The 24,837-nt window shown below is 41.2% G+C and overlaps 2 protein-coding genes across 2 annotated transcripts; one reads left to right on the top strand and one right to left on the bottom strand.

Moving 5' to 3' along the window:
• Window positions 1–1,548: 1,548 nt before the first annotated feature.
• LOC119735074 lies at window positions 1,549–5,209 on the bottom strand. The gene is made up of 3 exons (XM_038208766.1): window positions 5,152–5,209; window positions 4,228–4,491; window positions 1,549–2,024 (listed from the first exon to the last, which is right to left on the bottom strand). Exons 1-3 carry the CDS (start codon window positions 5,207–5,209, stop codon window positions 1,549–1,551), a joined length of 798 nt encoding a protein of 265 aa, XP_038064694.1.
• A 487-nt stretch (window positions 5,210–5,696) lies between these two features.
• LOC119734875 (telomere length regulation protein TEL2 homolog) lies at window positions 5,697–24,837 on the top strand. The gene is made up of 22 exons (XM_038208483.1): window positions 5,697–5,726; window positions 6,290–6,673; window positions 7,541–7,756; window positions 8,096–8,181; window positions 8,670–8,738; window positions 9,306–9,453; window positions 9,712–9,814; window positions 10,068–10,136; window positions 10,861–11,002; window positions 11,696–11,912; window positions 12,392–12,508; window positions 12,901–12,989; window positions 13,790–13,881; window positions 14,461–14,577; window positions 15,211–15,282; window positions 15,821–16,000; window positions 16,713–16,804; window positions 17,334–17,433; window positions 17,976–18,040; window positions 18,725–18,840; window positions 19,838–19,920; window positions 20,322–24,837. The coding sequence occupies exons 2-22, from the start codon at window positions 6,297–6,299 to the stop codon at window positions 20,343–20,345; spliced, it is 2,574 nt and encodes an 857-aa protein (XP_038064411.1). The 5' UTR covers window positions 5,697–5,726; window positions 6,290–6,296; the 3' UTR covers window positions 20,346–24,837.

The raw sequence follows: 24,837 nt of genomic DNA, 5'->3' as shown, positions 1-24,837 counted from the left end.
ACACAGATGCTCGGAGACAGATTAAAGGGAGAGCTGATTCTATCTCAACTGTTCAGTGCCACTCTCGATTCGTTTTTGATACAAACTTCTGACGATTTTAACTCGGTTTTATCAGGAGCTTGCATTGAATGTCATGATCACAAGGCATTGGTGCCGTGTAATGTGTTTGTTCCCGGATATTACTTCTTGGGTTCGTGTGGTGGATTGTGATGGAGTGACAACTCTTATTGGTGGGAATTGGATCGTGCCGTGAGTAACCTTGGCTGGAATCGTGTGGTTATTTGATGAGTCCGTTATTTCAAAATCCAAATTAGGCTGGCAATTCAAACTTAATGATGAAAGTTTGGATTGGTGTCATCTGCTAATCGCTCGTCTGCAGTCCTATATAGATACGTGATGTTCATTAGAATAGGCGTGTTGCTTATTACCGTGAATGGTTACTTCTTCGTATCATCCACACGTTTCTCTCTACATTTTATTGACGCATGATAGGTTACCAGTCGGTCAATAATCAAATTAAAGAAAATATTTTTTTGTACAAATAGGAACCAGACTTTTTTTCCTACCAGCCTCGCCTTGGATGGCCGCAACATGATAATGGTCTATAGGGTGAGAATTAAAAACAACAAGTTGGGAGTTGAAATAGCCCACATGGATGAGTGTGGCATTAGAGAGGTTTGTTTGTTTGTTTGTTTGTTGGGTTGTTGGTGTAGGGATGTTTGTTTGTTTGTTTGTTTATTTGTTGGGTTGGGGTTGTAGGGGCGTTTGTTTGTTTGTTTGTTTTGTTTATTTCCATTTGTACAACAAAAATACAATGAGATAAAATCAGTAAAATTAAATAAGTACAAACGGGGGTTACATCCACAGGAGGTAAAACCCTCCTGTAACGGAGTACCCAGGCTGCTGGTAAGTGCTGCATTGGGTTTATGATGTTTATTTAGTGATACAGTTGCATTAACTTATAAGTACAGTTATCAAGATTAGATAAAGATATTTGTTATAACTCTGTCTTGAATACCGTATTTTCATTGGCCTAGAACGATCACGTGTTAAGTTTACAAAAAGCATAACACACTCCCTGTGGGATATGATGTACGTGATATCCCACAGGCTACGTACGTACCGTGTGCAACGCTTATAATTATGGTTGGTACCCACGCTGTTTTCACCACACATGAGTGGGAGCAGCGAACTAGCAGACGATCGGCTGCTTCGAGCACGCGACATGCATGTGAGTTGACATTCGATTGTCATGATTGTTGTGTTTACTGCTGTTTGTTTTCGTAATTTTTACATCAAAATCCAAAGAATCAAAGACAGAGGTACAACAAAACCATTGTTGACTGCTGTGATGTGGGATATGACGTTTTGAACACCCTCGGGGCGCAAAGCATCGGCGGCTTCGCCTCGGGTGCTATGTGCGCCCCTCGGGTGTTCAAGACGTCACATCCCACATCAAATGCATGCAGTCAACAATTGTTAAACATATAGATAAACATATAGAGGTGTACGTATTCATTGTGCACGCACAGCAATTTAGCTTTCCCTTTAATTTAAGCCGCAAAACCTGTAACTGGCGACTGACGTGTCGGTACCCTGCTTGAATCCCAAGTACTCGACGGGTAGCGGGGAGGAATCCTCATAGCTCACGATGGCTTCTACCTCGGAATCCTTCCCGAGGGCGATGGTTAAAACGTCGGACCCGCCACGGCCTTTCGTCCCTGGAGTTGCGCCGACCCAGAAGTGCTTGAACTCCGACTTGTCCAGCCAGCCGGACGACTCGAACTCGCTGGCCAGATCGCGGCACTGACTGCACCGGCGAATGGCCGACACGCCGTTCGGCCCACCGATCACGATCTCGTACATGTCGGCGACGTCGTTGTTTTGACTGGACAGGGAGATGTGCACGTCATTCTTTGAGCGAACGGAGAATTTCACCAGAAATTTACCGTCTTCAGACTTTGGGAGTTTCGCGAACTCATAACGATATTCCCCGCCAGTACTATCTTCAAATGTGTGACAATCTGTGAATCGAACACAAAATTTAAGATGATAACCGCCGTGTGGGTAAAATATTGTCAGCAATTTTCGTTTTCCCATTTCCAAGGGTATTTTTGAGCTTTTTTGTTTCTTTGCTAAGGCAAATTTCCTTATTCGTGAGAAATATTGTGATATTATTTCGGGCAGAATGGCACAGCTATAACATTTCAGCACACAAACGTTGCTATAATTTTTGATATTTTGCAGTCGTAAATGTTCTTTTTATTGGTAATTCGGAAGTTGTTTTGTCAGTACATGGCAGTAAGCCAATGAGCAAACCTTTCTCGCAAATGTTTTCATGAGCAAATTTTGGGTTCACAATTGGAACAGAAAACCCCTAAACTGAGCAGCCAGTGTCTTCCTGAAATGACATCGCAGCAACAGCGCCCTCAGTTGTCTAGAAGAGCATGGTAAATTAAAGTTTAAAGAAGTGCACTTTTCAATAAAATTAGCCCACAAAGGGATGTCAAATAGTTTTCACACATAATTTTAAGAGGAGTTGAAAGTTGCACCAAATATAAAGAAAAAGGCATCGCATGAACCCTTTAAAGAGAGAGCACTTTTGAGGGAAATGCGCCTCTACTCTTTGGACTCGAAAACGCTTAACCACGAAATGAGAATACGATCTACGTAGTTGAAATGATCGTCAAAATGTAGAATACAAATGTTCAATCAACTTGGAAATCAGCTATTTTCGTGGAACAATTGCGAAGGAACTTCGGAGTATTTTCCTCAAAAAATCGAGCCATATGGAGCGCTAGTCGTCATTCCAGTCTTTTCAAAACGTTCTTTTCAAACACGTAGGCCTATGCGCTTTGATCGCCATGTGCAGGCATGTCACACTGAATTATCACTTCCATTTTAAGCGGCGCTAATCTTTTGTTGACAGTGTGACTTAAAATTCGGTGCTTGGAATACAAAGCCAAAAACTGCTGCTGCGCTAGGTATTAATAAATGGGTTTTCAACGCATTCTCAGTTAAAGTGAGATATAATTTGGATTTTCTCTCACCAAGACATTTAAAAGAACGTAGGCCTATAAGTAAACATGCAAAACGTAGGTGTTTTTTTCGAAACCTGTCAAAATATACACCTTTAATTTCATCCATCGAATAGAGTTAAGTAATGAAATTAGGGCTGAAGGTTTTCTGCGAGGCTTTGAATAGTCGTGTTGGAAACGTAAATTGGGTCATGATCGTCGGCTGATGACGTCATCACGACGAACTTTAAGACAGTATTAGAAAACCAATGATTCAATTAATCTTCGTGGGATGGTTTATATTTTAGAAAAGAAAATTTATTCCCGTAAACACAACTGCCCTCGGCTACTTTCAAGGAAATTAATTTTTATACCGGTCAATCTATATTCAATCAAGAATCATAACGGCTTCTACTTGATTGGTCTTAACCCTTAATGATAGGCGTTGCTATGATCAACTGCCTTTTGATCTAGTGTTTCCTTGGCTCGTAAAAATCGAAGAAGAGGTTTACGTCAAGGAGATCGAGATACGTTGTTTGCTTGTGGCGCTGTGGTCAAAAGAGCAAAATGACGTGATATAATATTTTATAATAAAGGCACATTAAAGAATCGTTTGCATTAATCCCAAAAGTAACCTACCGAATTGTTATCAAAAAGCTTACTTGGATTAAAGATCGTACTGGTACTAAACGCCCTGTAAAATTATTACGTCTGGCTTGCTGTCATTTCGAATCAAGATTTCCAACGTTCAGGCAATGGACTGATTATTGGAAATAAAGAGTGTATATTGACGAAAGCGTGTTTCGTGATCAAAAGGTTGTGCATGGTTTTTACTTTTAATTACTGAAAAATGTCATAACCACTGAGCTGAAACTTCAACTGTTTATTATTGGAAACGAACCAAATACGTCAAAAGTCGGGGGGGGGGGGGGAGTGAAACGGATGTGTGTGTGATATGAAAGGGGGTGAGTGAAGGGGGCTGTTGGGGGAGGGGGGGGGTCCGGGGCATATCCCCCCCTCCCGCAAAATGTTGAAATCTACGGTGCCGTCTCCTGCATCCTATCTAAGGAAATTTAAAGTTAGGAACTTTAGCATTCCATTTATTATTTTGGCCCCATTTTAATACTGGCACCTATGACAGCAATGTTCTTGCGCCTTTAAGACTGATACCACACACATTATATTTCAACAACTGAGTTTGTGCACTCACGTAATTTGCCGTCACCGGTATCCTCGTCCGGACAACTTGCCAACCCGGTCAAAACAGGCCCCGAGTCCGCTGCGTTCGCGATTTCCGACAAGTTGTAGTATGTAGGCGTGACGGAACGGGCGGTAGCGATGTTTATCCCGCCGAGACGGAGGGCTTGGCCACGGCAGACGCACGGGTCTTGGGTCGGCATGACCCAGGCTGCGTGCCCGCTAGAATCCGGCTCGCAACCGACGTAACATTGCGCCTCTACTCCAGAGAGCAATCCTGTCAATTTTGGAAAAATGACAAAAAAAATGATACTAATGAAATTAAAAATATAAAATATATTAATACTTTGGGTAAACATGCTGCCCCTTTCGCATTTTGATTAATGGTAAATTTTGGGGTTGAAAATGATGATCGAAATAAGGTTAAGGCAATGCATTAATCAAAACAAGGATTGCAGAGTTCCAACTGATTTTGCTTGATCGCACCACATTTTGAAGACTTTTGAAGACGAATTTGACTTGAAAAACAATTAGAGCCTAAAGATGTGCATGTTTTGCATCGTAAATTACCTTTGGGTGGGGGATAGTGGGAAGGGTGAATTTTAGAAAATTGTGGGGGATGTGAAGTTCTTGAAAGAGATAAATAGGTCACAAAAGGAATTTTTGGAAACCATGCACGTAGGTTCGGGTTTTCATTAATAGGCCTACTTTTAGTTTTCATGTCAAATACGATACTGCTACACCTAACAATGCAGGCCAGAAAATCGTCCTGCTTTTTTATTCAAATTTTTATTTTTCAATTGTATTTTCCTTGTCAAAATACATTGAATCATTAAGCATTTTCTCACCCCAACTATGGAAATTCTTATCTCTGCTCAAGAACTATAACAATTAGATTATTATTTGAATAAAATGGCAACATTTCAATACAACTTACCGCAAATGATCCAAACAAGGCGGATCTGCCCTCGATTTGTGCTTACATATTCTCCCATCATCACTTGAGATTGTCTACTCCTGTTCTGCGGAGACTATATCTCCGTCATTCCCTCAGCTTGTAACTTACTGCCGTCACTGTAAAATATTACTATCGATTACCACTTGATTGGAGCCGCATGATCTTGAAAATAAAATGGTCATAATAGGTTTTATACGTTTACGAAACCCCGGCTTCGTTTCCGTTTCGTCGTCCTCCCCAGTCCAAGATGAGTAGGGTATGAGGGACCCCTCCCCCTCCCCCGCCCGATGTAGGCCCCTCCGATCCTTGCCAGACACTGAAACCGCTTTGAATGCCCCTCCAGATGACGACTACATGCAAATTGGATTGCACTTACGCAACTCCTGCTACTATGTTCAAACCATGGAGCTTGGAACACAATACAAAGCCAAAACTGAAACGAAGCCGGGATTTACACTATGCCCCTATTTCGTTCCATAAGCTGCCAGCAGAGGGCGCCCCATTAGTGGCATTTGCCAACCAAACTTGGAAAGACATGAAAGAGGAGACGAGACGTGAGTTCTGACTCTGAGTGGTCACCGTTTATCAGTGTTTATTACTTTCGTGTAAAATATTTCTGTTTGAGAACTTTTTTTTTATCCCATTGCACGATTTTCCCCTGATTTAAAGACACAACACACCCAAAAAATCGTGGAAATTATTGTGCGTTATGTGCAGACATGAGCCAGTAAAGTTCTGCCCAGTTCAGTGGTGGGCAGACGACAGCAGACGACAAAATTAATTTTGTGAACAGGGACCAGTGCGCTATAACCGAGGCCACATTTTCGGGTCGCGTGTTGTCGCCGCTCTGTCATCGTCATTTTACCCCCAAATTTCCCTCAAAAAATCACAACCCTGCCCTCTATCTATGAGTGACATACCTGTTTAATGAGAATGTCGCCAACTAGTTTGGTAGATCCATTAATTTTAAAGTGGATTTTGTTCCCTTAATAGAAACCGGGCCCTACACTTCACGATCGCCAAAATAAATGGCTGCGAGTTAAGTTACTTACAGTTAAATTTAAAATGCTGTTCACAATTACAGAGCATAGGCTTAAGTTACAACTTTCTTTTACAGGAATATCATGTGGAATTGTACAGGAATAGGTATGGCAGATATCAAACTTTCAGTCCGTCAGCTTGTGCGAGAATCTCAAAATGTCCTCGCCTCATCCAGAGATTCCTCAGAACTCTGCAGAGCCCTGGAGGACATCTTGCCACTTCTGCCAGGGAAGAAAGCGAGTGTTAAAGACGCCCCCGACATGCCTCAAGGTGAAGCGGTCGAGGAGTTTGGAGCCTGCCACTACGTTCGCTTCTTGGAGTTTCTGGTCGGTCAGTTCAGCCTGGACTGGTGCGGCCGGTTTGCGGCGGACGAGAGGCAGCGTTTGCTGGACGTCTTCTTCCTGGACGGGATTCACCATCACGCCTTCCTGGTACTGTGCAGTACAGTCAAACACAGCAGGTCGGTTGGAGAAGTAGACTGGTGTCTCTCTCTCTAAAAAAAAAAATGGTTGTTTGAAAATGTACTGCCGTCAGCCTGGTTCATACTTCATGCTAATATCAGTGCAAAGCAAATTAGTAAGGGGTAACAGCAAACATCACATTAAAACTTCAGTTGTTGGCATCATCAAAAATCGCTTCGCTTTCACTTTCACTTGAAGTATGAACTGGTCTCTAAAAAGGCACATTTGCAGAACGTTATTACTTCCACCTAAAATGTTCTGTGTATGTAATGGACCAATAAAATGTGGGTGTACATTGCAACCGGGTACCCGAGTACCCGTCCGCTGTTGTCAGGAACCGGTTCCAGATTATGTGTTTGGGGCCTTGTAACCAATCTTTACAAATTACTTAGTAACTTCTCAGACAATGAAACAGAAATGGTTTGAATGCCATTTGTGGGGAATTTTCAAAGTGATCATACCAGACTACATGGAAAACCAAAACAGATGTCACGTTTATGTGAAATTTAATGCGTGACAGATGACGCTCGCAAAAGTTGCAGTTTACACTGTAAAGCTATAAAGCCCTTGAGACAACTTTGTAGTACGCGGTTTGAATCTTTGGGTTGGTTTTCTTTTACAAGTACCCAGGTATCCGTGTTTTACTTCAGTAGGGTGCCTAGTCCCTGTACTGCCCGTAAATGCACAACACTAGGACACGATTTGCCTAGCTGAGCTGGACCTAAAAGTCTTAATTTCGGACATTGTATTAATTGTCAGTCAGTCAGTAAAACAGTCAGCCAGTGACTCAGTCAGTCAGATGACAGTAGCCTGGCCATTCAGATCCAGCAAAAGGCCCATCTCTCCTCTTCTCTTTGTATCCACAGTCCAAGCTTCAAGCAGAACAAGTGCCTGTCTCTCCTGGAAGATTTCCTACTTCGGGGCAGAATGTCCGATCTCATCTGGGCTCAGTGCTGTGTCCTCTCCGATCTCACCGACTCAGGATCTCAGTCGACTAAGCACCGAATCCTGTGGGAACAGCTCCTCACAGCGATAGTCACGCTACCAGACAGAATAGCCAACAAAGTGCAAGGCAAATGCAGGTACGGGCCCAATCCTCTTTACGTAAACATTGGTGAAGGGCAAGATATTGGTGAAGATTTTAGGCGTGATTGAAAATTTACTGTAGTAGTGTATATAATGTGCCAGGCTTGATGACTATATATGATGCACGAAAACCAGTTGGAATAACAGAGTTAGGAATTTCCCCACCCCCATGCTTCCCCCCCCCCCCCCCCCCCCCCCCCCCCCCCCCCCCCGCAAGTTTTGTTTGAAATTCCAACAAGTTGCCAGGGAACTCACATAACAGTTTTTGCAGTCAATATTTTGTAGTTGGGGTCACTATGTCTTTTAAATCCTCATTTATAATTTTTATATTTCAGCGCTTGCTTCTTCCCCAAGCAATATTTCACATCACTTGCCAAAGATCTCCTCGTGGTACTCCACAAAGTCCACAACCAACTCAAAGGTAATTTGGGCTAACACTCAATACTTTCTAGGTGTCCATAAGGTACCCAACACAAGGTGTCCAACACAAGGTACATTTGGTTGGGTGTATTATTTTCTTTATGTATTTGGATGCTTTAAGAATGGATTCGATTTTTCTTGTTTGTTATTGGTCCGCTGCTGTTTAACAGTAGAAACTAATTACATCAAAAAGAAGTTGTCCAGGGATGAGACTTGTGTGAGATGAGATGAGTTTTTGTCGGGATTGTTTCCTGATTTAAGGATTTTTAAAGAAAACTGGATAATTCCTGAGGGCTGAGGTGTTCCTGTTTTTTTGCCTAAAACAAAAGAAATGGGTATTTTAAGGGGTGCCTGTAGGCAAATAAAGCATATTCCATAGACCCCACGTTGATCTGGGCCCTCGGTGACCCTCAATCCCATTATGTTGAATTTTTCATTTTCTCCCAATCTCACCTCTGGTTTTCGTCTTTCTCTTGTCTTTGCATCCAGCTAGCAAAGATTGCTCTCTGCTGTTTGTGAGCCAGTTGATGGGCAGAATATGTCTGAACGGACATGCAGGTGAGAAAATGCTGTAGGAATACCGTTGGGTGTTTGTGAATGCTGCTTCAATGTTTTTGATAAATTATAGTGTGTTTGATATTTTGTAGTCATAGGGAAAGCAGCCACACTAGCCCTGAATTTTTGACAAATATTTCCCCAAATAAATGTGACAGTAATGCTCGTAGAAACGTAAAAAGTCCATCTTAATTCTCATTGATTCTCACTCTTTCATAAAACTTCTGACCTGATTTAAAAAAAAATATGAGATCAAACCCATGGAATCAAGTAGGGACTAAAAAGCCAATCCACATATTGGCTCAGGCAGGAATCAAACCTAGGTCACAACGGTGGAAGGCGAGGAAAGTACCGCTACGCCAACCTGACTCTCTGTTTTAATAAACAGAGCATAACTGAAGTTTTCTAATTATGTCAAGCACTGTTGGTAGATATTGATTGTAGATTTTACAAATCGGAGTATTTGATGGGAAACAATTCTATCTCAAGAATGAAATTCTCTTTTCAAAATATGTCATGGACATTTCTTCAATTGTCTCATTTACTGGTCATTATCATTTTCATTTTCAGATACCACTTTCACCTTCCTCTTGCCTCACTTTGTGAAATTGACGGCCGTTGATTTCCTGTGGAGCCGTGTCTGCTCTCGAGTCATCGTCGGCACACCGGAGCGATGCTTAGAGAGTGTCTTGGACTGCCTCCTCAAGAAAATACCATGGTAACACTTCAAGAAGTTTGTTGTTATTAAAAATAAAATTCACTGCGACTACATAACCATTACTGTTTTGAAACTTGCATGGGATATTTTTTTGCTAATTTCAGAGTTCCGACACTGACGTTTCAAAAATCCTAAGACCTAGGGAAATTGTGAACGATTTCTTTTTTTTTTTTTTAGAGAAGTTTGATTTTTAAATTGGTCTGGTGATATTACTTGACCCAAACAAGAAATTAAAAATCTTTGTTTTGTCCTGATTAGGTATGGCATCATGTCGAGGCTCCTGGGTGATGCGTTGCTTAGCAACAAGAAACTGCTCTTCCTGCTCACCAACAAGTTCTTACTCCTTAGATGCTACAATCAGGTCGGAATTCAATTGAAAATTGATTCATTTAGTGATACACATTTTGTACATGTATTGATCCTAAATTAAAATAAATGGTCTAATTTTATTTGATTTATTTACTATAAAGATTACTACACTAAAACATGTATCAAATATTAAAATAAAACTTTACTTAATATATGTACGAGTGCTGGCCCAAACAAAATTACTAACATTAAATTATTCAATAGTTAATTTGCCTAATTTTGTGATTCATGTTTTTGGTTTTCAGGAGTTGGTTCCACAAAATATTATCGGTTACTTGGCAGACTCGCCCAACAGGAGACATCTGGTTGTCAAAGTAAGTTCAAGAATTGAGCAAAATGCTTGGTCTCTGTCATGCCTATGTCTGAGCTCTTTTCAGTGGCGGAGACAGTTAGTGGTCAGACAGACGGAAGTCGTAACAGTTATTATTTATTATTGTTATATATTTTTGGTAAAGAAACCAAGGATTTCTCAAAAGCGCCCTAGGCACTGCAGCTCACAGGCCTGAAAAACATGTAGAGAGAAGACAGTGAGAAGAAATTACAGTTTTAGAGGTGGGAGGAAACCCCAGAAGAATATTCTGGGGAAAACCCACTCAATCAGTTAGGGACTAAAAACCCAATCCACATGTGGACCAGCCATCCCTTTAAATTTGTGATTTATCTAAAAATGTTAATAATTGTTTAGAAAATGCACATTCTTTTTCTTCTGTGAAATTTTTTTTTTTATCACGTGAACAAGTATTTGTTGCAGAAGACTACATGAATGCTTTGGGAAATGTTTTTGGAAAGAACAAACAAAAACAGCTATTACTGTTAATTTCGTGCAACTGACTGCTCATCAATGTTAATTAATGTTTTCCTGAATCAGTGAATCTCTTTTTTTTTCAATTCTTTTCTTTCTGTCCCCCCCCCTGCACTTCTCTTTGTAGCCCTTACCTTGGGTGGCTTTCAGCCTTGTAGTGGGTGACTTTCATAAAAAAGGTTAAATTTGCTAAATAAGACTTCTTTCCCTCTCGTTTTTTTCCCCAACAATGACAGAGTCTGAAGACCTTATTGGATGTATGGGGAGACAGCAGTGCAGTCAAGCACACGTCCTATGACCAGCACGCCTATCTGACCAAGACGATCCTCATATGCCTGGGCCATCTCAACCAGCAGGAGAAGACCCAGCACAAATCAGGTACTGATAGCCCCAACACTGCCCCAATATTCATCTCTGATTTAAAATAAGAGAGTTCAAGTACAGCCAGTCGACATTGTCATTATGACCTTTGACACGGGTCAATTCAAAAGTTCATAATCCTTTGCCAGTCCATAGAGCGCTGTGGTCTAGTGGTTACTGTGTTTGACTCATATGCCGTGGTATGTAGGTTTGAACCCTGTCGGGGAACATGGTGCTTGTGTTCTTGGGCAAGACACTTTAGTACAATTACCCCCTCTCCATCCAGGAGTATAAATGAGAAGGTAGAGACCAGATTGCGCTGATCTCGAGCTGCTGCAAAAAAACCGGTCTCGTGGCCTGATGAACAGGGGTTTGTTTGTGATTATTCCGCAATTGGCCCAGATAGCCCACAAAAGTTTCTCGACTTATTTCCAGTGGGGTCCCTTGTTAGAAGATGTGGAAGGAAAATACAGTTTTAGTGGTGGGAGGAAAACCCCAGAATGATATTCCAGGGGAAACCCATGGACTCAGGCAGGGACTGAAAACCCAATCCACATTTTTGCAAAGGCGGGATTCGAACCCGGGTCACAGCGGTGGAAGGCGAGGAAAGTACCGCTACGCCAACCTGATCCCCCTGCCATACTTTAAATTGTGAAGCGCTTTGAGACCTTTGGTATAAAGTGAGTCTGGTTCCCCGTCTACCCTTTTCAGTTCTCATGCAGAAGCTGCTGTCTGGTATGCACTGTCACCTGAACAGCCCGTTGGTTAAGGTGCGCAGACTAGGGATGATCACCGCCGAGGCTCTGACCAAGACCCTGGAGACGGAGGGACCCAAGCTGAGCTTTGAGTACGTGAAAGACGAGGAGAGTCGATTGCTCTTGTTGCTCCTGGTGCCGCCCGATGACCCCGGGATGGATCAGATTACAAAGTAAGGCTGTCTAAATTGAACTTTGAAACTGAGTTTCCATTTTTCCAGTCGGGGAAAACTCAGAGAATTCGGGAAAAAAACACACCAAAAATCAGGGAAAACTCAAGGAAATTTGACAGTGACCCAGAAGGGAAAAGTTTTTGCCAGTTTGGCGTATATGTGTCTTGTTCCATGTGTCCACGTTGTGTCCATTGACTGACTGGCTATGGTGTTTTTTTTTAGTGTTCATGTAGTGTGAATATTACACACCTCTCCAGACAATAACAATTGGCTGTGCTACACCACCTCTTGACTTCACAGCAACCTCATTAGAGTGAAAATAATTATTTCTCACACAATTTTGGAAATTTCTAAGGGAAAAATCAGAAAAAACGTCCGGGGATTTTGTCTTATAAAGTGCTTGGGAACCCTGTGTTGGTATCAGAGTTGATGGTTTTCATGAGATTTTTGTCGGGGTTGATTCATTTGTCTTCGTGTAGAGATGTTGTTGAGATGTCCCTCGGTGAGGAAGAGACAAGAGAAGAAGCTACTTCCAACCAGACAGAGCAGGAAGATGCGACTGGACAACAATCCACTCCAGATGATGATCTGGACAGGTGTGTAGTCTCAATAAGACAGGGATGTACTCGAGTCCATTCAAGGGCGTCAATTGCTTGTCAAAGGGGGGGGGGAGGGAACATACCTTGATCAGAATTAATGCAAGCGCGAAGCTCTAACGGCGTGGGTTTCGGGGCCTGCTTAAGGGCCCTGAAAAAAATTGGATTCTGGACGCTCTGTGGTGCAATCTGAGGCAATTTCTGATCAGTTTAACCTGTTTTTTTAGCAAAATATTATCATTTAACCATTTGAAGTCATCAAATCAGCTAATTTGAGCTACATAATCATATATAGGCTCCTTCAATCAAGACTTCAGCTTGTTACAAAGATTTTGTCAGTTGCAAACCACCATGTTGGTTCTTAACTTGAGTCTTTATGTATTTGTTCACAGCGATGACGATCTTGAGCCGTTTGATATGTCTGAAGACGTTAAAACGTCCCAAGTCAAGACGCCAGTGTACATCAGGGACTGCATTGAAGGTGGGTTGGATTCAGTGTCTGTCTCCAGGCATCATCAAATATGATAAGTATGTCTGAAGTATTAAACACAAAAATCTTCTGGGAAAAGACTCTGATGTACATTTGGGAGTAAAGAAAGTAGGCTGCCTTTTGCATCGCTGATGTCCGAATGAAGGCACAAAATTGTTTTCCAAAATAAAAAAAAAGTCTTCTCTTTCCAACTTTTTATTGTGTTATTTGTTACTTAAACAATAAAACAGCTGAAATAGCCTCGTCTGAAATTACCCAGTCCGAAATAAAAAAATAAAATTGCTAAAAAATTCCCGATCTAAAATTTCCCAGATTTAATTTGAGATTTCCTGTGCTGAAATTTCCAGTCCTGAAATTTCCAGTCCTGAAATTTCCTGTGTTGAAATTTCCCCGCTCAAACAGCCAAGACATGAGTAGATAATTAAGGGCTACGCCAATTATACCAAATATTTGACGATTTGATCATCAACGGAATATCCCAATAGAATTCAAAAAGTTGACAAAATACTGTGAGCAGTTTCGAGGAGATGATGAAAAACATCCATGATGTTATTTTAAATGTATAAGTTGAACTTGCGACTTCGAGATTTCTGTTTCGGTGCTCTACCAACTGAGCTATCAAGCCCTATAATTGTAGTTCCCCATTTTGACTATAGCGCCCCTTGAACAAAGACATCGACAAAAAGTCTTTGTTGGTAGAACACCGGAACGGCAATGTAGAGATCACAACCCTCGCTCCAGTTAGTTTCTTTGTTCAACCTAAAAATTATTTATGTTTAAAATTTGTACAGGTTTGCATGCTAAGGAGAATCGTGAGTTGACGGAGACGAGTCTGAAAGTTGCTGAGAAGCTTGTCCGCAGCAAACCAGATTATTTACAAGAGGTATGTAACTCACTAAGAGACTCAATACTCATGTGAAATATAATAAATTGGAAAATTCATCATTCTGTAAGAAGTAAATAAGTACTAAAACGAAGAAAATACATTTTTTAAAAATCAGGATTATGTCTAGGTTTGAGTGTTTTCAACGACCTACTCCAAATTTGATAATGATGACTTGTCAGCTTTGTTTTATTTTTTTTTGTTTTTTTGGTTTTTTTTGCACTTTTGTCCAGGAGCTTTATTTCAAATTTTGATTGAAAACTAAAAAACTTACGAGGCTTATATTTTATTTAGGGAAGATGGATTTGCCAGGGTCAGCTTGCCAATTTGAATCAGCGGGTAGTGGAACAAGTTTGGGGTGATGGGTAAACCTCTATTTGTAGTGGTTAAACTTTTTACTAAAAGTTTACCTTGCTGTGATGCGGAGTTCCATCATTGCTCCAAGTAGATGTTGCAGAGGCCCACTTTTATAACTTTCAATTTTTCATTTGAAATGAGTTTGTTCCTGGCTTCTGCAAAAACACTGTTCTTTTTTTAATACTAATCTCAAGGGCAACATCCATTTTTTTTTCATTCAAGGTATGTGTGGAGTTGATGCAGGTCCTCCTTCATCTTGAGGATGTCTTTGAGATTGATGACTTCACCGTCTTGAGACACTCGGCAATGGTGGCTGCTACGGTGCAATGCCCTATCCAGGTAGGAACGTACACCCCTTTGTTTTCACGTGCAGTATTTCATTGAATTTTACTAAACCCTCCCTGTATTCTGCACTTCCCACTGGGAGGGTTAATTAATAAGCAAGTCAAGGCTGGTTCATACTCGGCACGAAAGCGAAAGCGAACACGTAGTTGTGACGTCAAAGGGGAGTATTCGCACAGCAAATTCATAAAAGTTGAACATATTTCAACTCGGGTGAATTTCGCAGCGAATGTTTCATGACGTCAAATTCGCTTTGCCTTCGCATTCGGGTGAAGTATGAACCGGGCTTCGTTTTTCAATTATAGCAAATCTTTTGATACCAATTTGTTTTAACCAGTTCGCGCCGGAGGCTGTGTATACCCGCAAAGGTTTTGCAGTATTCAGAACAGATGACGGATAAACACCCAGGGAGCGAGGTTGGCAATATCTGTCAGCGACCCGCTCCCAGCGTGCAAGGCCAGAAATATGAGTGTGCTGCCCGAGGGTGATGGCTCCAACCCGCCTGGCATGAGGTCAAGTGAAAAGTAATCCTGTGCCTCGTTCCGTTCTTGTCAAAATAATCCCGGCGTGAACTGGTTAATGATATTACAGAATTAATGGTAATTGATTCAAATGCCTTTGACTCGGCAGGCATCCCAGTATTGGACAGCTGAGTTCTACGACAGAAACTACAACATCAGACAAAGGCTGGACATGCTTCAGGTAAAAGATAATACATCAAGAAAATAACTCTGTCATTTTTTAATATCACTGAGCTAGAATAGAACAATCGTTTCCATCAAATATTAGCCAACTAAGTTTCATTAAATTGCTGTCCATCACCATCAGTCGTTGACACAAAAGTTGTTGGCTAATCCTTACCCCAGAGTTACACTGTTGACTACAGATTTTTTTCAAATAAACCACATAGTAAAACTGACAAGGTGCAAAGGTACATTTACAAATTTGGGAACCGCCAACAAAGGGCTGGACAGCTCAGTTTTAGCAATCCTGAGGCCGCAAGTTCAAACCCTGGTCCAGTCAATTTCTTTGTTCAGCTTTTAAAAACAACAAAAATAAACATTTTTCCAAAGGATGCAAAGAGAACATACAAGATTTATTCCTAATCAACTTAGAATCTTGTTAGATGGAGCATATCTAGATGGAGCATATCTATATCTGGGGTTAACCCTAACAGTCCTGAATCCTCTAATTTTAATATGATTTTTCACACATCCTAGCCTTTTGATTTTTTGTTAAGGTTCTGGCTGCAGCAGCTCAAGAACTTTCCCAGCCCCTAGAAGAAACAACCCCCTCTAGTGGTCTACAGAAGCCATGCCGACCTTTGACCCGGGCTTCGCCAAACCCCTCAGAGGAGGCGGAGCATTGGAGAGACATTGTGCAGAAACGGATCAAGAGCAAGACCAGGCGATTCGCCAAGGTGAGGCTTCATCAATACCCTAGTATAGTTTTTATTTCCCCCAAATTGTCAATAATATGGTTTCATTTTTCGAGCAAATATTGACCTCAAATTATTGAAACTATCCAAGCAACCCATACACGTAAGCCCTTTCACTCTGAGGCAGGTTGTTGCTTCCTGTGGTCAGTTTTAGATAATGCATTGACAGGAATCATCTGGGGCTGTGCATCGGAACCGGGTACCCGAGTACCCGACTGTTAATGTCAGGCACCGGTTCCACATTATGGGATCGGGTACCCGTAACCAACTTTACAAATTATGTAGTAACTTCTCAGACAATGAAACTAGAAAGGTTTCGAATATCATTTGTGAGAGATTTTAAAAATGAAAACCAGGCTACATGGGAAAACAAAACGTAGCCTTTTTCATGTTTATGACGCTCGCAAAAGTTGCAGTTTACACTGTAAAGCTAGAAGCTCATGCACTGTGCACATTATTTTGCTGTATTGACGCACAGAGACGCACAGATGTGGTAGTATTATCGTGTGGACCTTTATGAACAATCTGAACAGCAACTTCCGGGATTTGAGTTTGTTTCAATTGGGTACCCGGTTCCTACATGCCTAGAATCATCTATCTGCACCCTTGTTTGAGTTTGGAAAATCCCTGCCTTTTGTAAATTTGTGTGGGCATAATGGATCCTTTTTGTTGTTGTCTGGTTCATATCATGCAGGGCAGAAGCACCCCAGCTCCTACACCTGTCGCTAATAGGTTTGCACCTGTCGCTGGGCGTTTCTTCTTCCCTCTTCTCAAGAGCTTTGATAGGTAAGCTGAAGTTTAGTTTAAAGGTAAATTCAGTCACAAGCCAATATGGCCCATCAAGCCGGCGTTTAGCTTCGTTTTCAGTAACATGAAACAACTGAGAATATTTCTCCTCCCCCTGGATGGGATGCTAGTCCATCGCAGGTTACTCCCCAGCTAATGCCGGTACCCATTTACACTCATGGGTGGAGAGAGGCAGGTTGGGGCGAAGTGGCTTGCCTAAGGACACAACATATGGCCAGAATAGAAATCTTTAATGTTTTTACTTAGCTCGTTTTTCCTCAACCACATCCAGTGTTAGGTTCAAAAGTTAATAGCCGGGCACCCCAGAAAATCTAAGAGAAAAATGTTAATATAGAGTTTACGCAACTAATGACTTTCTGTGGGTCAAAATTAATCCAAGTGTGGACGCACAGTAGAATAACCACAATGGAATGCTAACAGTCATTCATAAAATCATTCACTGTAACTTTTACTTAATTTAGTCCAGTGTAAACGTGGCTTAAGATTGTGTTTATTTCCGTTTGAACAGTAAGATGAACACCATGGATATGATAGGTGATGACTTCCTTCTCCTAGGTAGAATGTTGTTCACACTCGGCATTGTGGTCCACGCCGCCCAACATGCACCGGTCAGTATTTAGATAATTAACACTTGGAGTCTGGAATAAATTGTATTAAAGGCACAAAGGATCATTTGCTTTTCATGCATTTTGTTCGTTTTCAATAACAACACCACTCAAAATCCAAACAGGAATGTTCAAAACCTTAAACCTGTTGAAGTTTCAACTCAGTTGAAATTACAGTTTTCGAGAAAACAGTGAAAGACCATGTACAACCTTTTTGATCACGAAACACGATTTCGTCTATAGCACTCCTTATTCCCAAAAATCAGTCAGTTGACTGATCGTTGGAAATCACCTACATTTCTTGATTTTTTTCTATATGACAGCAAGCCAGACGGAACAATTTTACGGGGTGCTTAGACCAGTACGATCTTTAATCAAAATAAGCTTTTTGGTAATGAAAAGAAAATAATAAACATTTTCACTACTAGGGACTGGTGGCTCAAAAGATGAATCACTCAAAGGTGTAACTTTTGTGTGGTTTTTCACTGCTAATGTTTATAAAACCTGTCTGATTCAATTTGTGGCTTTTTTTTTTTGCCTGTTAGATTTGTCGTCAGATGGCAGTCAGTCTGTTGGAGTTGGTCTGGGTGCTGAGGTACCACACTGAGGTGTAAGTAGTTGACTTCATATCCTTAATTCAATTTGACATTAAAGATGTACTCCCCGTGCTTATTTTCAAGGTTTCACCTAAAAAGAATAGAGGTTTTTTTTTGTCCAATTGCTATTTTTCTAGCAATATAAAAGCAACAAAGCAAACAAACTGAAATTGTGTTTGTAGAAAGAACAAAAATTGTTTGAAGACCATGGGATATACAACTTTAATAATATTGCATATTCATAGAGTCGTCTTTTCACCCTTTCAACACTTTGAGAAATATTGCACATTACTTTTTATTAGGAAACACTTTCTGCTTTTTCATAAATCATCCTAAAGCATTTACTGACCAGAAAAGCAGTGGCAAATTCTTTGCACTTTTAATTGTTGAGAGAAATCAAGGTCTGTTTAAAGTGTCTGAGCTATACCTGCTTCGTGGGTAAGCTCAGGGCAAGCAGGCAGATTCAGTCACGCTTCACTGCTCTCCACAGTGCTTTTGTTTTTGTGCGCAGTGACACTCTGAGTGACACAGTTATTTTAACACTTCATATCTCTTCACCTGAAACTGACCTGCAGGGTTTTAAAGAGTTTAACATATTGCACTGAATGCGGACTTCCCACTAGGAAGTTTAATTCTGAAAAATCTACCAAATCCTACTCGGTAGTCATCAGTGTCGTGCATTTTGTCTTTCTCTCCAGATTTGTCCGGCAAGCCCTGATGTTTGCCGTCTCCATGGTGATACTGAGCGTGCCCAGTCACCTACTGGTCTCGGACCTTCAAGACGAGATGTTGGAATGCAAGCTCTGGCTGGAAGGTAGGACTTGAAGACATTATGAAAGGCATATAGGATCATTTGCATTTATCCCGAAAATAATCTACCGAATTATTATCCAAAAGTTTGCTTGGATTCAAGATCTTATTTGTACTACACCCTGTGAAATTATTGGAATAAAGCGTGATATGATCTCTCTCACAGGACGCCATCTTCGTAGGAAACTTACAACTGCGTGTTCAATGCCATCAGGTGCGTATGTGTGCACGCAGTGTGCAACATGTTCTGAGCATGCGCGCGTGTTGCTCGAAATACGGCGCAGCCGATGGGCGTCACAAAAATTTGATGCCCAAAATGCCGATGCACGCGGCAATCTGTAGGAAGTGACGTCATTTGAGAGAGACCTGTTGATGAAAGTGTGTTTTGGACCAAAAAGTTGTACATGGATTTTCACTGTTTTTCTCTAAAAGTGTAATATCCACTGAGCTGAAACTTCAACAGGTTAGGGTTTTGGATTGTGAGTGGTGTTATTACTAGAAACACACAACATGCAGGAAAAGCAAATGATCCTATATGCCTTAACAACTGTTCCTGTGCCACTTCATCATGTCATCAAAAAAATGAGCCAGTCCCTATGGCAAACAGCTGTGAACCTCTCGTGTGATCACAGTGGCGTAATTTGATTTCTTAAGCAGGAATTAAGGAGGGATCAGGGCTCTGCTTACCACAGAATTCAGCACTTACAGCGCTAGCAAAAAACATTCTGTTGTAACCTGGTAAGCATAGAACCTTTAGTTTACTGAAGGACACATGCGCTCGGGCCAAAATGACATATGCTTACCATAAGCTCAGAATTTTCTGCTGCAGGGATTTTTCGGTAACAGTAAGCAGAGGCATTAATATGGTCACCATCAGTCACTGGGGGGCACTTTCAACTACCCGACACATACACCAACATTAGTTCCTTTTTCTACATGATTTATCTTTTGCCCTTTGATTTTAAGTAAAAGTCATTTTTTGTCTACCTATTTTGTTCCAGATATTGTCGGCAAAGATCCCAATGTAGAGTGCAGAGGCCTAGCAGCACAGACCCTGATGGTCCTAGGATCTGTGGTTCAGAAGGTAAGAATTGATACCCCAAAGCATCTTTTTTTTTTTAGTGGTTGCAGCCTGACAGACAAAATGTACATTAAAAATCTCTTTAGGTTATATGTCATGATTGGCAAAATATTCTTTTCAGAACCACACATACTCACAAAAGAGATTTATTAAAAAGGTGCTACCGCAAACTTATCTTGTCTTAAAATATTCTAGTCCTTACAGATAAAATATTTGCTGTACTGTAGGAATAAAAATGTCAAACAAATTTTGAATGATTACAAAGGCCATTGTGAAAAGGGTTCCTTTTTTTTCAAAATGAGGCATATTGTTTAAATTAGAAATGTTTTACAGAAGTCAACAGCAGACGCCTTACATTGTAATGCTACAAGATCATGGCATTACCCGTCATCTTTTTTTTCCAGGAGCTGAGTGCTGAATCAAGGTGACAAAGCTGAAGCAACGTGACAGAGCCGAAGCAAGGCGACAAACCTGAACCAAGGTGACAAATCTGAAGCAAGGTGAAGCATGGTGCCGGAGCTAACGCAAGGTGACAAAGCTGAAGCATGGTGACAAAGCTGAAGCAAGGTGACTAAGCCCAAGCCTTGTGACAAATCTGAAGCAAGTTGACAAAGCAAGGTGACAAATTGTCTCATTCCTTTGAGCCGCTATAATGGAACAAAGACAACTGCAGCATTGAAACAAAATACAAATAATATGCAAGAAAAAAACCCTGAAACAGGACAAATGACTGGAACAAAATTGGAGCCCAGCCCCCCCCCCCCCCGGCCTAATGCAATAAAAATGCAAACAAAATGAAAGAAAGATCTGTTATTGATATACAATTACTTGTAAAACCAACGCTGTTTCTCCTAGCATACAAACTACCGTCAGTGTACCACTACAAAGGAGGCGTTTTAGTAAACACCACCTTGCCCCACAAAGACTTTTCTCTTCATCTGTAGCCATGGTGGCTACATCTCCAATCTTCTTCACGTGGTTGCAATTAGAATGACAAGTCATGTTATCTCCTGAATTAGTGCCAGCTTCTTCACTCTTCCACCAAGTGGTTCTTCTTGCAACCCTGCCTTCTCTCATGGTCATAGCTTTTTCCAGCATTGCCAGCTTCTGATACATCTTTGAAAGATGGCATCAACAAGTTGATGGATTGTTCCCTTGGTTGGTTACCATCTCAAACATTCCACAGGTCGTGTCTAATTGTAAAGGACACACTTGGAAGCAAGGTGAAGGCGAAGCCAGGTGCAGGGTGATATAGGTGTTGGCGACAAACTGATAACAAGTGACATGGTTATGTTCATGTCCTTCTTACCTGGAGCATTGTCAGGTGGTTTGCTTAGCCTCTCCAGTGCCCTCCTGGTGGCTGAAGTTGTTGCACCACCTCGTCAAGCAACCACGTCAAGCCAACAACCTACCCAAGGCATCTGATGATCTCTCCTGCTGATCTGCTTGCTGATAAAGGATGCCTTTGATCAAACGTCATCTCGCCCCACACAGACTTTAATGCTGACTCATGTCATCTAAGCAATTGATCGAGAAACTACACTTTGAAATGTTAAAGGGACAGCCTAATTGTTACCATCTCCGGCAGTTCAGTTGTCGGTCAGCTGCGTTTTCCTTGTCTCATAGTATGTCTTGTTGAGGTTCAGTGTGGAGAGGACCATCAGGAACACTGTCGTCTATGTCAAGGATCTCCGTTCGGGTAACCCTCTTCATCGGCCCAGAACAATCAACCAGTTGTACCATGTACACATTTGTTTGTGTTTGTGCAATCATCTTGTAAGGCGTTGCCTTCCAGTGATCCCCGATCTTGTTGCTACTAGGAGCATGGTTCCGTAGAAGTACCCTTGTACCTAGGGCAATGCCCTTGTCGTTTGCTTTGTTGTCCCGTCTCCCACACCTGGTCGCGCTCTTCTTCTGTATATTCTCGAGGGCCATTTCAGCTGCCTGTCTCAGTTGTTGCTGATGCGACGCCACCCAAGGCTCAGTTGGTGGTGCTCCCATGACATCCTCATCAAACATCATCACATGGTCGATTGGCAGCAATGGTTCCCGACCCATGAATATGTAGAAAGGGGAAAGGCCAGTGGATGCATGCGGGGTGCAGTTATACATGAACGTTAGTTCCTGTAGATGGTCTGGCCAATGTTTCTTCTGCTCAGGGGGTAGGGTACGGAGGAGGTTGTGCAAAGTGCGATCGAACCTCGCACTGCCCATTGCCCTTTGGGTGGTAGGCTATTGTCCTGCTCTTTGAGATCCCGTATGCTGAGCACAGATCCTTCACAAGCTGGGACTCAAAAGTTCCTACCCTGGTCACTGTGTATGCGGCAGGGAACTCCATACTTCTGAAGCCATTCCTTTATGAGGATTTTGGCAACAGTGGAGGCTTTCTGATCTCGGCATTGAACTGCTTGTGTGAACTTGGTGAGGACATCTGTCATAGGCCCATGTTTCAACCTATTGTTAAGAATGCTGCTAGGGGTCCTAGCAGTGGTATATAGTTACCAAAGAATTCTTGGAGGATGAGTTGAGTCGCGTTGAAAAGGCCTGGGGTTGGCTGTACTGGGGGAAGAACAGATGCAAACCACTCAGGTTGAGATTCAGAACACGACCGACTCGTGGCCCGGTGGTATGATAGCAGCAGTTCGGCCCTGGTCATGCGTGAATGGCTTGTTACATAACAATGATCATTATGCTGGTCACAACACTCTTACGTCGTGCTAGACCTCTCACCCAGACACTGAGGAATCTTTTTTTATTATTTTTATCATTATTAGTGTTGGGCAGCTCATTGGTAATAGTCAGGTTCCTTGTCATCACGTCGACAAGAAGTGTCGCTTCTCTTCCTAACATTGGCATGTTTAGCCTTTGTCCCTGGTAGCTTGTGGTACTCAAGTATTAAGCACAAAAGGAGCGACGCCTATCTTCACCTATCTGAAATTGCATTTTCTCCTGTCAAGAAGGATATTATCTTTTCTATACTAAGTCTGTGGTAAAAAAAATCTTGGCAATATCTTTGAACGTGTTTGTTGGACCTAAAGATCTCTTTTTTTCATGGTAATTCGGTCTTTGACAATTGTGCAAAGTTCCTCATACGATTTACCACTGCTGGTTTATGTTACACCCATGATTGGAGGAGTAAAAGACCAACTTTTTTTCCCTTCCCTTCTACAATTGCTTCGGTACAAATGTAATTGACGTAGACTATCTCTCCTTGCCTACAAAGATGAGACTGCAAGAAACAAAGCTGGGGAAACCCTCTGTTTTCTGGCAACATCTTTGAACATTTTAGTTGGACCTAAAGATCTCTTTCTTCATGGTGTGACATGCAGTTGCCCCCCCCCCTAAAATAGAGACCTCTCATTGTCTGGTTTGCAATAGACAGCCCCCTCCCTCTTGAACCAAGCCCGTATCTACCCCTACTATGACTTAAACTATGAGCATAAAATCAGAGTTTGAAACCCAGATTTGGATGGTGCAGCATTACCTCTATGTCGTTACTTAATACGGAAAGATTCCCATATCTGGCCATCACTTGTCACCCTGTGCACAAACCCTATGGGACTGGTCTGAAAATGTCTAAGTGTTTTCTTAGTAGAAATTCAAAATTTTGTCCTTGCTAATTTTGACTTTTTAGGACATATTATCACATTCCGATGGGTGATAGGTCATTTAATGGAAAAATTACTGATGGCCGGATATGGGAATCTTTCCCTAAATACATGTAACTTGCAAACTAAACTGTAAATGTTATGAATATAATGTTTATGGGATAATTTATGGAGTTTCACTGATATTTCTTTTGCACCGTTTTCATGTAATTTTGTTTAAGCAGTTATACTATTTTTGTATCTTTCTTATATTTTTGAAATTTAACAAGTCAGAAATATTGACAAACCAATATGCCCTTCTGAAACATGTAAGATCTTTTGATCAGACCATTATTCGTGTTTTCAAAAAATACTTCAAATCACCATACATACTTCATGAATTTGATCTGAGTGATGGAAATATTGACCTGTAAATGGTAGTACAATTGGAAACAGAATTCTCAAGTCATGTTTATCTTTGCTCATATCTTTTATTACCTTGAACTTTGACTTTTCATTCCAAAACTTATCAGGCTTAAAGGCTTCCCGATCAGGCAAAGATCCGCCCAGAAACAAAGTTTTATCTTGACCGGTTGAGTATTATAGTTTTGAGTTACTATGGGAACATTTGTGTAAGTTTGAGGTCCTTAAATGTAATTCGTAACATTTGCAAACTAAAAAGAAATTTAATTACCAAATTATTATGAAATAGCTTACTCGACTTTAAGTACATAATAGACTCAAGCATTGTGTGAAATCATTGTGCTGGTATGCTGTCATTTTAAAGAAAAGTTGATTTTTGTTTCATTTTCCAATGATGGTGCGGCCAACCATCATTGGAAAAATATGGCTTTTATTTTTAAATAGGCCCTACTACCTGCAATTGACTGAATTTAGTTCATAAACATGTGGTTTGCTAAATACCTGTGAGTGGGCATAAGCCAGCTAGTCTGGTCCCCTGACCTGATAATTCCCGGAATCTAAAATTGTCCCGTTTTGTCTGAAGCATATAGGGTCGGGGAACTGCAAGAACAGCATTTTGTCTTCTTTTTTTTTGGCCTGCATGCATGCGATATTTGCTCTAAAATAATAACCTCAAAATCCGTCCATTTGAAATTGCGGTACTCATTGATTCTGATAGGTTAAGTGCATATAGTTCCTATTTAATTAATTTTTGCTACAATTCAGATTAAAACTTTGAAACAAAGAAAGTCTTTACCCCTTTCCAACCATATTTAATTCAATGGCAGACTGTGTTTCTGATGTCTTTTAGCTTTACTTTCCACATTTGATGTGTTCAGAGAGTAAACAATAAACCTGGATATTGAACTCA

This window comes from Patiria miniata, unplaced genomic scaffold, assembly GCF_015706575.1.
Source record: "Patiria miniata isolate m_02_andy unplaced genomic scaffold, ASM1570657v1 HiC_scaffold_28, whole genome shotgun sequence".
NCBI lineage: Eukaryota > Metazoa > Echinodermata > Asteroidea > Valvatida > Asterinidae > Patiria > Patiria miniata.
Note: the sequence above shows the minus strand (reverse complement) of the source record. Positions and strands in the feature narration are given on the sequence as shown.

Coding starts and splice junctions, on each gene's coding strand:
- LOC119735074 (XM_038208766.1), bottom strand. CDS start 5,209: ATGGGAGAATATGTAAGCACAAATCGAGGGCAGATCCGCCTTGTTTGG. Junction 4,492..5,151: donor CCTTGTTTGGATCATTTGCG/GTAAGTTGTATT, acceptor CAAAATTGACAG/GATTGCTCTCTGGAGTAGAG. Junction 2,025..4,227: donor TACCGGTGACGGCAAATTAC/GTGAGTGCACAA, acceptor TTCGATTCACAG/ATTGTCACACATTTGAAGAT.
- LOC119734875 (XM_038208483.1), top strand. CDS start 6,297: ATGTGGAATTGTACAGGAATAGGTATGGCAGATATCAAACTTTCAGTC. Junction 9,815..10,067: donor TCCTTAGATGCTACAATCAG/GTCGGAATTCAA, acceptor TTTGGTTTTCAG/GAGTTGGTTCCACAAAATAT. Junction 19,921..20,321: donor TAGGATCTGTGGTTCAGAAG/GTAAGAATTGAT, acceptor TTTTTTTTCCAG/GAGCTGAGTGCTGAATCAAG.